The sequence below is a fragment of the Mauremys mutica genome, chromosome 3 (assembly GCF_020497125.1).
Source record: "Mauremys mutica isolate MM-2020 ecotype Southern chromosome 3, ASM2049712v1, whole genome shotgun sequence".
Taxonomy (NCBI): domain Eukaryota; kingdom Metazoa; phylum Chordata; order Testudines; family Geoemydidae; genus Mauremys; species Mauremys mutica.
In genome coordinates this window covers 8,976,459-8,986,775 of record NC_059074.1, presented here as the reverse complement: position 1 = coordinate 8,986,775, position 10,317 = coordinate 8,976,459, and the positions used below count along the sequence as shown (strand labels likewise).

Sequence of the window (10,317 nt, the reverse complement as noted above, 5' to 3'; positions counted from 1 at the left end):
TTCAGCTTCCTGATACAAAAAATCAGCACCAATGGGAAGCACAATAATACTGAGTATTATCGCATCACTGAGAAATGGACTCCAAGTAACACTGTCGCAGGAGGTTCTCCTTTATGTTGAAAGCAAATCAAGCACTGGTTCCATCCTCTTCAATAACCCGGTTCATGCTGGTACCATGTGTGATGTGGGTCATTGGGTTGTTGCTGAGATCCCTGATGCTGCTGTGACGTGACTGTTCATTGAGCCGATGTGAACTGCTATGCCTGGAGTGATCAGTCAGTCGTGACATGCTGCCATGAGGTAGTCTGTCTTCTATGCCTCTGTAGCTGCAGGGGGTGTACCTAATTTATAAAAACAAGGCCAATTTCATTATTACCTCAGGCGAGAGAGAGGGAGAGTGTGTGTAAGTATGTAAGTAAATAACTCTTGACTATATATAATACTATGTTTTTATGAAAAACAGGAGGACTCAGTCTACTTGGCTCTGCCACTGAACTCATGTGTGACCTTTGACAAGTTGCTTTACCTTTCTATGTTTTCCCCCCCATCTATAAAATGAGGACAAGGATACTTACTATAGCACCATATACACATTGAGAATAATAATTTGGTGAGTAAATACAAGTTACCTAATGGTCACTTCAACTAAGCTACATTTTTTTTTTAATTTCAGTAGAACTACGACAATTTACTCCAGCTGAGGATCTGGCATGTTCTTCAGTTAGTAAAACTCACAGAAGTGTACAGAGCAGCCGTGCTAAAACACTACACTGAACTTGGAACAGATTTCATTTCCCATATAGTAGACACTACACACACAAGGCACATTCTGTTTCAGTAGAGAAAGAGAGCTATTGGCTGCATTCGTATTCTGACTAATTCATACACTCACAACTACTGAAAGTAGTCACGGTACATTTCTTCTTTCTAACCCAGATGTTAAAGTTCCTTAAGGACCAAATGGAGAGGATATATTCACTGTTTGGGAAGGTGAAAATTAGCTGAGGTTCAGAATCCAACCTCATGGTGACCAAAGCATAGTCAAATGAAAAAGTGCAGGTAGTGACCAGGATTCCCCCTGATTAGAGAGGCTCAACTCGATTTACATTAGAATTTTAAACTATGCATGGAACTCACCTGCCATCACGGGACCTATGCAGGCTGCCATGGTAGCTGCTTACTTTGCTGTGAACACTGCCTGCTTTGCTCCTCTGGTCATCCATCATAGCCAGATGAGTAGATGAGGCATGAGTGGAAGTCCCCTGAGTGGAAGTGCCCCTTGACTTTCGGATAATGGGGGTATTAGGATCCCTCAGAAGTGACTGAGCAAAATCAGGCTCCTGCAGCACCTGGCGGCTCTCATTTACAGCTCTAGTCAAAACATGGAATTGGAATAATTAATGTTAAAATAAAAAATACAGCAAAGCGATCACAACAGCTCTTCCAAACTGGCCTATGCTATCAATAAACATATAGCTTTAATACGCACATCATGGTCAAAATGTTACAACTTGGTACCTACAAGAGCAGTGAGGCAGAACAATCAGGGCACTTATTTAGTTGCCTACATATGGATTGAGTTGCCTAATTTTAAGCACCCCAATTTGAACATTTTGGCCAATGCTTAGAGAATCACCCTGTAGCCTGTAATTGCTCTTCTAGTGTAGGCATGTGGAGTATACAGTAGCATAATTGCAATGCAAATAAAAGATTTGCCATTACCTCACATGACTCCAGCAGCTTCATGAATCCTATGGATCATGCAAGAACTAGAAGCAGTGTAATTTTCTTTTAAACCTGGAATTCCCTTATGGCATTACCTCTGGAGAGTTCAGAGATATTGCCCAGATTCCTGCAGAAGTAGTCATCTACATAAACAGGAAAAGTCACTACCTTCCCCCAAATGGTATTTTAAAATCTGAATTATAAATGTCCGTAAAAGCCGCATATTTTGTGAATTACAAAATATACAGAATCTCTTTGCCTTAGCTCAATGATTATGGTTCCCACCCTGGTTTTTTGGAGTCCCTCCATGGGGGATTGGTGGACGGGTGCACTTTTAGTATCCTCTAGGTATGCTCTGGCAGAGTTGCCAGTGATTTTTCTGTCCATTTGATCTCTTTTCAGTTATTTTGTAGAATGGAAACAAAAACTTTAAAGCTCTTGTTTTTGTGTCCCTTCTCCTAGGGTTTCCTCCTCACCTAATGGCTCCTTCTTCTCATTCTCCCAGTCGTCAAAATGCTACACCATCTACTTGGCATGGGGCTGTCCATTGACAGCTCCGTGAAGAAAAACCAGCTCTGCCTCTCACTGATGATTTAACTGCCACAGCAACAAAAGAGAGCGGCTTGAGCCAGAAGGCTGGTGTGTGCTGTCCTGCAACAGTAAGGGCCACCACAGGAACATGGCAACAAGCCTGGAAGCTTCAAGGAGCCACCCACTACTTTAACTGACGGAGAATGTTTAGGATAGAGCACCTGGTGTCATGCAGCTTTCTCGGCCCCACTGCTCGGATCCGCCGCCCTATCTCCTACTCCACCCAGACTAGTCTGTCACCTCCAGGGATGTCCAGGCTAGAAAATATTGCCTTAGTCTCTACACAGCCTTAGTTGAAAGGGTGTATTTGGGTAGATAAAACATGTATTAATTATACTAAGTTGCTATGAATCTTATACAAGTGACCACATTTATTAGGTTACCTTTTGCTTTAAAATCTGTCCCAACTATATTGAGTGCAATTTTCCTCCATTTTTAGTAGAAGACCACTTTAGTGTTAAGCAGTGGATTTGTCAGTCCATTGAGAGGTCACTTAAGACAGATTTCACTGTAATTAATTTTATTAAACTGCAGTTTGGTAGGGGCTTCAATGCACAGTAGAAAGATTAAGAAATGTACACAACTGCTGCAGAATCATGGTGGAAAAAATGCTTGCTTCATTTCAATAGAAAGGATCAGTTGTCTAGCTGAGGAGATGGTGTTTATAGAGAAGGAAGCTATACTACTGCACACTTCAGAAAGTGACAAAAATGTACAGTATCGTGGCATATCCCATTTGCTCTAAGAACAAGGAAGCAGAATAGCTTGATAATAGACGAAGAATGTTAATTTGATTCTGTTATCAAGAAAACAATCTGGTGCAAATACATGACATTTCTAGGCAAGTTGCCTCTGCTCCCATCCCTCTCTCCAAGAAGGAACTGGTTAGGACAGGATTAACTCAAAGTGTTCTCTCAGGATTACAGGAGAGAAAGGGTTTATTTGCCAATATTACACTGGTAAGTCTTTCACATAACAGCACTCACTCTTTTTTCCTGCGTCCATGAAAAAAGCTGGCCCATTCAAAGCAGGTCTTTTTACTTCCAACCCAAAAGACAGAAGGGATCCCAACTACTAGAGCCATAAGATACTTCATCAGAAAGAGAATCAGGTCTGGGCGGCTCATCTGGGAGATCTAGAGAGAGGAAAACAGAAAAGAACATGTTGCAAACCATTATAGTTTGCTACTCCAGCTATTAACTAATTTAAAATAACTGTCTCAGCCTTGAGCCAAAGTAAACATCATCAGGGTTCCTTTGTTTCACAGTTCTATAGAACTTCACAGAATAATGTGCAGGCTGGTGCAGTGTAAAAACAAAAGATTAAAATACTGTGAGGTCTTGTATTTCTGGTCTGGTGTGGTGTTTGCTGAACAATTTTGAAATATTATTGGTTTAAAAATGAGCCTTTGTAATTTGTGAATAGAGATAAATTACATAAACCCATGTGCTCCGACTTCTGTTGGAAAGTCGGGGGGGAGGGATAGCTCAGTGGTTTGAGCATTGGCCTGCTAAACCCAGGGTTGTGAGTTCAATCCTTGAGGAGGCCACTTAGGGATCTGGGGCAAAAATTGGTCCTGCTAGTGAAGGCAGGGGGCTGGACTAGATGACCTTTCAAGGTCCCTTCCAGCTCTAGGAGATTGGTGTATCTCCAATTATATATATATATTTTTTTTTTTTTAAAGTCAATAATACAGACACCTCCACATCATGGAACATATTCAACAACCCCTTGTCCCTTATTCCAGTGAGGATCAGATTCTTGTTTTCCATTCCCTAGAGCCTTGGTTTGTCAGCAAGGTGGTACTACACGATTATTACTCCCCATTGGATGATTCAAGAAGAAACAGTCACAGCTTATACTAAGTCCTTATTACCAAACAATGTGAGCATTCATTTGACAAAATTTATGATCAGTACATTTGGGGAACTTCTTGAGTTGTAACCGCAAAACAGGAACCATAAAAAACAAACAAGATTTCAAGCTGAAGTTCAAAAGAACTAATTTTCCCTGAACCACTCCACCACTTTGTTGCAAGGAGAGCTAATTCACTGTGCATTCCCTGCTTTGCACTGCTATAGTATCCCAGGACTAGTCACGTGACATTTTCACTAAAACCGCCACAATTGAAAAAATACCCTCAGTCTCAGAGGTCCACGATCAGGAAGCCATTTCTATCTCAAGGTCTTCAACTTCTGGTCGACCTTCATTGAAAGCTTCCACTGGCAGTATACGATCTGCCATTAAATGATGTAGGAAATAATCTGAGGAGCAGAATACCACGACCAGAGATGTACTTCACGCAATAGGGTCTTAAACACAAAACACTCACTTCCTGTTTACTAGCAATATAAATATTTATTTAGAGTAAAATCAGAAAGCAGTGTGATGATCTGAATCCAATACCATGCATACAATGCCCTAAATTAACATTGGGCAAGCAAAACGATAAAGCTGTCTTTTCACAGGATGAAAATTCAACTGGAGTGTTATCAAGCAGGGTTCAGTAGCTATTGTATCAAGATAACTTTATAAAAGCAACAGAATGGCTGATCAGCTGCTGTCTAAATTACATCTCATTTTTTGCTGTGGATATCAGTAGATATACATACCAGTGAAGATACAATAGTAATTATTATAACACTTTGCATCCCTAGAGGATCTTCCCCGCCAAGGATCTCAAAGCCCTTTACAAACAGTAGCATTTAATTGTGACATTGGCAAGTATAATTATCTCCATTTTACAGATGAGAAAAACGGAGGCACAGAGAGGTTAAGTGACTTTCCCAAAGTCACACAGCACATTCGTGGCAAAAAAAGAATACAAACCAAAATGTAACTACTATACGGCATTCCTTCATCATGGACATAGATTTTTTAAAATGATTAAACGAAACACGAGCATTATCATGAGACTATTCTTCTTCGAGTTCCTGTTTGAATCAAGTGAGCTCAATTTGCCCATTGTCATTAGTTTGCTCAGCATCTTTTAATCTAGTTTCTACCACTTTCTACCAGAGAGCAACTACTGATGTTGATGGCCTTTGACAACACTATAGACTTCTCCATATTTTTGCCCATTTAACCATACAAAACTGATCTGAAAGCTTCCTAGGTGGTATTGTACACAACCCTATTATGGTGGTGTTCTCCCCCGCCTCTTTTGAGTGGACCATTCTGTTTAAATCAAACAAGTATCCTGAGTTAAGCTTTCAAAAAAACAGCCTCATTACTACACAAGAACTACATTTTATACAATTTGAATAGCTTTGAAATGTGTAAATGGGGCACTAACTTGGTGGGAAGCATCATTTCCTAATGTAGATAAAAGATTTGGACAGGCTTTTCTATACAAGAGTCTATTCCCTGCATACTGGACCAAATTCTCTATTGGCATAACTATAAATGACTTCTTGGATTTACACCATCACAGAATTTAGTTCATTGTATTAATAATATGAATTTATGCCTCTGCTACCAAAGCCTCCCGTGATCTACTGATCATTATAATGCCTGATACACCGGATATGCTCTGAAAATTGCCATGCTTAATTCAGTGCTTGAATCATACCACACCATCATTTTAACTTCAATCAGGAGTTGAAGTTAACTCCAACTTCAAGGAGTTTTACATCTCTGTGTGTGAAGCCTAATCCAGTTCCCCAAAAGAATAAAACTCAAAAACCACACCAATTATAAACTGTACCCTAACAACAACCTTGCAGACTTCTGAATGTACAGTATCTCCTAGTCCTACAGAAATAGGGCACCATTGTTTACTACTGCATAGATTAAGTGCAAACCAATAATTGAATAGAAACATATTTATCTGGATTATATCAGCACTTTTGGGTTCAGCACATCCATGCTTGGTGGATTTCCAAAGGGTTCCAGGTGAAACTTTATTTATTTATTTTATATGTATATAACACACACACACACACTTACACTTCTTCTCTAACATGTTTTGATGAGCAGGAAAAGCATCATCATTGGCCTCTGAGTTAGCAGCCATTGACATTAATTGGACAGTTTACACCTCAGAGCACACTAATTGCTTTTAAAGCCTTTGGGTCCACACACTACTTTAAGAGTAAGGATTTGTGGAAACATCTAAAGCAGTAGCATACATTCACTCTGAGCAGAAGCTAGCGTTGCCAACTCTGACTGAAGCTATTCCCGGAATCCCCCCCCCCACCCAACATGACGTAATGTCATTTTCTTCAAATGTCCTATTAAAATCTCCCAGCTTGCTTTCAGTAGTCACTGGGAGATTGATGCCGATTCCAGGAGACTGCAGGCTAATCCTGGAGGGTTGGCAACCCTAGCTGAAGCACTCCTAGAAGAGCACACAAATAGGGTATTAAATTTCAACCCTTTATTTTGTATTAAGTGCAATTGAAAATATGATTCGGGAGGTAGACATTTTGACAAAGCCTTTTACAAAGTATAAAATCAATCAGATGTGGGAGGGGAAGAATGATGATACCAAGCGTCAACTCACTAGAGCCACAGAAAGCTTTTCTTTTTAAAAAAGCATATTTTAAGGAAATATCACCACTATAAAAAGTAGCTGAAAAAAGATGCATACAAGAGTATTCTGGTTCTTCTTTCAGCATACCAGCAAAGAGGATAAAAGCTATGTCAGTCAGCAGGAGCTTACTGTTATAACCTGCTGCAAATGCTAAAGTTTATTTTTTAAAATCTCAAAAGTTGAACTATTGATGTAGATTGTTAAAAGAAAAATTGAAATGCCATTAAAGGATTAAAAGTGTGCCTCTCCTACTGACGTTTCTACAAACCACCTGACAGCTGCTGATCTAGGCCTAGTTAAACTGCACAAAACAAGTATTACAATGACAAGGAACACCAAGAATTGCATAACATGAAGTGTTGTCAGAGGATTTTGTCTTCTTTACCCACACTAACAAAGCTGTATTAAATCAGTTCTGCAAGAACTTGTACTGTAACTCACTCATGAGATAAGTGTCAAATACGATCTGACATACATGCACTCTGTCTCTGTGGTACAAAGAAAGGTCCCATTTAAAATAAAATCCCTTTTAACTAGTGACACGCTGGCAGACCAGGTGTCAGCTCTTGTCAAGGCTTTAGGCCTCAGCCAGGCACTGACAAATTCATTGCTGGAAACCAGTCCAGCTCACCTGTGTGTTAGTATGATTAAGATGGGATAAGTTGGTCTCTTGGGACTGGAACCACCTGAATCTTTTATGATCTTTGATGCTTAGCACCCATCACTAAGTCCAGCTTGCTGGGGTGGCAGGATAGACTGGAATGCCCAAAGGGATTTTCTGTGGCTCTGTGACAAGACTCTTATAGTGCTCCAGAGTTCACGTGTTACTGGGTTGGTGAAATCTAATTATAGAACATAATTCATTTGGGGTCTCTGCTCTGCCTTGTTGACAGTCTACCCTGAGGTCGGCACTCATGGTTTTGAGCCACTCCAGACACCATGACAACTAGATAGTTCGATGATCAAAAGTAGGAACATGAAAATGTTAGAATAAGCACAGGCTTTTTGTGAAGTTTGACTTCACCAACCCAAATCTCAAAGTGAAGAGTTCACAGAGAATTTAAAGTCAAGTTCAATTGTAGTTATTTCAACTATTGCACAAAATCTTTCATGGGTTAAGCTATTATAGGTATCCTCTTCAAAGAATGAAACTGCATCTATGGTACTTCTCACTTTAAAAACCAAACAAACAAGTGCAACAAAGAAAATCTAAGGTTAAGTAAAAAAAACCCACAACAGTATGGAGATAATCTGCCAACTACAATGAATAGACTTCAAAGACGTTTTAGTGAACTATGTCCAAGGCATTCCTGTTTCATATCACCTTTTAGGCTCTTGTTCACGACACATGCTGTAGCAACTTACATGGCATGACAACTCCTTCAACAAGGACAAGTGCAGAGTCCGGCACTTCGGACGGAAGAATCCCATGCACTGCTGGGGACCGACTGGCTAAGCAGCAGTTCTGCAGAAAAGGACCTGGGGATTACAGTGGATGAGAAGCTGGATATGAGTCAGCAGTGTGCCCTTGTTGCTAAGAAGGCTAACAGGAATGGCATATTGGGCTGTATTAATAGAAGCATTGCCAGCAGATCGAGGGAAGCGATTATTCCCCTCTATTCGGCACTGGTGAAGCTACATCTGAAGTATTGCGTCCAGTTTTGGGCCCCTCACTACAGAAAAGATGTGGAGAAATTGGAGTGAGTCCAGTGGCGGGCAACGAAAATGCTTAGGGGGCTGGGGCGCATGACTTATGAGGAGAGGCTGAGGGAACTGGGTTTATTTAGTCTGCAGAAGAGAAGAGTGATGGGGGATTTGATAGCAACCTTCAACTACCTGAAGGGAGTTCCAAAGAAGATAGAGCTAGGCTGTTCTCAGTGGTGGCAGACGACAGAACAAGGAGCAATGGTCTCAAGTTGCAGTGGGGGAGGTCTATGTTGGATATTGGGAAAAACTATTTCACTAGGAGGGTGGTGAAGCACTGGAATGGGATCCCTAGGGAGGTAGTAGAATCTCCATCCTTAGAGGTTTTTAATGCCCGGCTTGACAAAGCCCTGGCTGGGATGATTTAGTTGGTGTTGGTCCTGCTTTGAGCAGGGGGTTGGACTAGATGACCTCCTGAGGTCTCTTCTAACCCTAATCTTCTATGATTCTATGACATCCGCACACCCACACAAATGATTTAGACACAGGGTACATTTACACAGCAAGTAGGATCCAGAGGTAGTGAGTCTCAGAGCCTGGGCTTACAGACTTGAGCTTGTGGGGGCTCATGCTACAGCACTAAAAAAATAGCTGTGTAAACATTCAGGAGCTGGCTAGAACTCTGGTTCTGAAGCTGGTGCCCCCAGCCTTCAGAGCCCCAGCCAGAAAAATCTACACAGCTATTTTTTAATGCTGTAGCATGAGCCCAAGTCAGAGACTTCTATTTAGCATTACAAGTGCTGGCCTGCCACTCTCACAGGGGCGGCTCTAGGCATTTCGCCGCCCCAAGCACGGCAGGCAGGCTGCGTTTGGCGGCTTGCCTGCCGGAGGTCCGCTGGTCCCACGGCTTCGGCGGACCTCCTGCAGCTGTGCCTGCGGGAGGTCCAGAAGCCGTGGGACCAGCGGACCCTCCGCAGGCACGCCTGCGAGAGGTCCACCGAAGCCACGGGACCAGCAGACCACCCGCAGGCAAGCCGCTGAAGGCACCCTGCCTGCCACCCCTGCGGCGCCGGCAAAGCGCCCCCCCGCAGCTTGCCGCCCCAAGCACGCGCTTGGCGTGCTGGGGCCTGGAGCCGCCCCTGCACTCACACTTCTCTATCAATCTTAATGTTATCGGGGAACTTCAAGCAAATAATAGAGATAATCTATTTCTTTAGTTTCCTATTTGTCAGCTTTGCAGATGCGAAGGCATCCTCATACATTTTAACAAATGTATAATATGATAAGCAAACATAAGGGCACTTTCTCCTTATCAGGCTGTCAAGGGTTTTCAGTGACCTAAAAATATTCACAAGTCAAGTCTCTCTTATAGGCCTAACAGAACTGAACATAAGAATGGCCATATTGGGTCAGACCAGTGGTCCGTCTAGCTCAGTACCTCATCTTCTGTCAGAGGCCAGTGCCAGATGCTTCAGAGGGAAATGAACAGAACAGGGTAATTTCGAGTGATCAATCCCCTGTTGCCCGGTCTGAGTTTCTGGCAGTCAGAGATTTAGGGACACCTAAAAGATTGGTGAGGTATGACTTCTCTTTACAAAAGCTGTGTTGACTTTTCCTCAACACATCATGTTCATCTATGCATCTGATAATTCTGTTCTTTACTACAGTTTCAACTAATTTGCCTGGTTCTGAAGTTAGGCTTACTGGTCTGTAATTGCCAAGATCGTCTCTGGAACCTTTTTTAAACATCAGCATTACATTAGCTATTGCTAGTCATCTGGTACAGAAGCTGATGTAAGCAATAGGTCGTATACCACAGTTGT

The 10,317-nt window shown here is 41.9% G+C and overlaps 1 protein-coding gene across 5 annotated transcripts in view; it reads right to left on the bottom strand.

Annotated features, from left to right (window-relative positions):
- FZD3 (frizzled class receptor 3) overlaps positions 1 to 10,317 on the bottom strand; it is a 79,586-nt gene continuing 69,269 nt past the window's right edge. For 3 of the 5 annotated variants that reach the window (XM_045012069.1, XM_045012070.1, XM_045012071.1), the window contains exons 5-7: positions 3,303 to 3,451; positions 1,138 to 1,371; positions 8 to 341 (exon numbers count right to left, since the gene is read on the bottom strand). In XM_045012069.1, the coding sequence (XP_044868004.1) occupies positions 128 to 341; positions 1,138 to 1,371; positions 3,303 to 3,451 (597 nt within the window). In that variant the 3' untranslated portion in view covers positions 8 to 127. Of the gene's footprint in view, positions 342 to 1,137; positions 1,372 to 3,302; positions 3,452 to 10,317 lie in introns of all 5 variants that reach the window. The other 2 variants (XM_045012072.1, XM_045012073.1) reach the window with 2 other exon arrangements.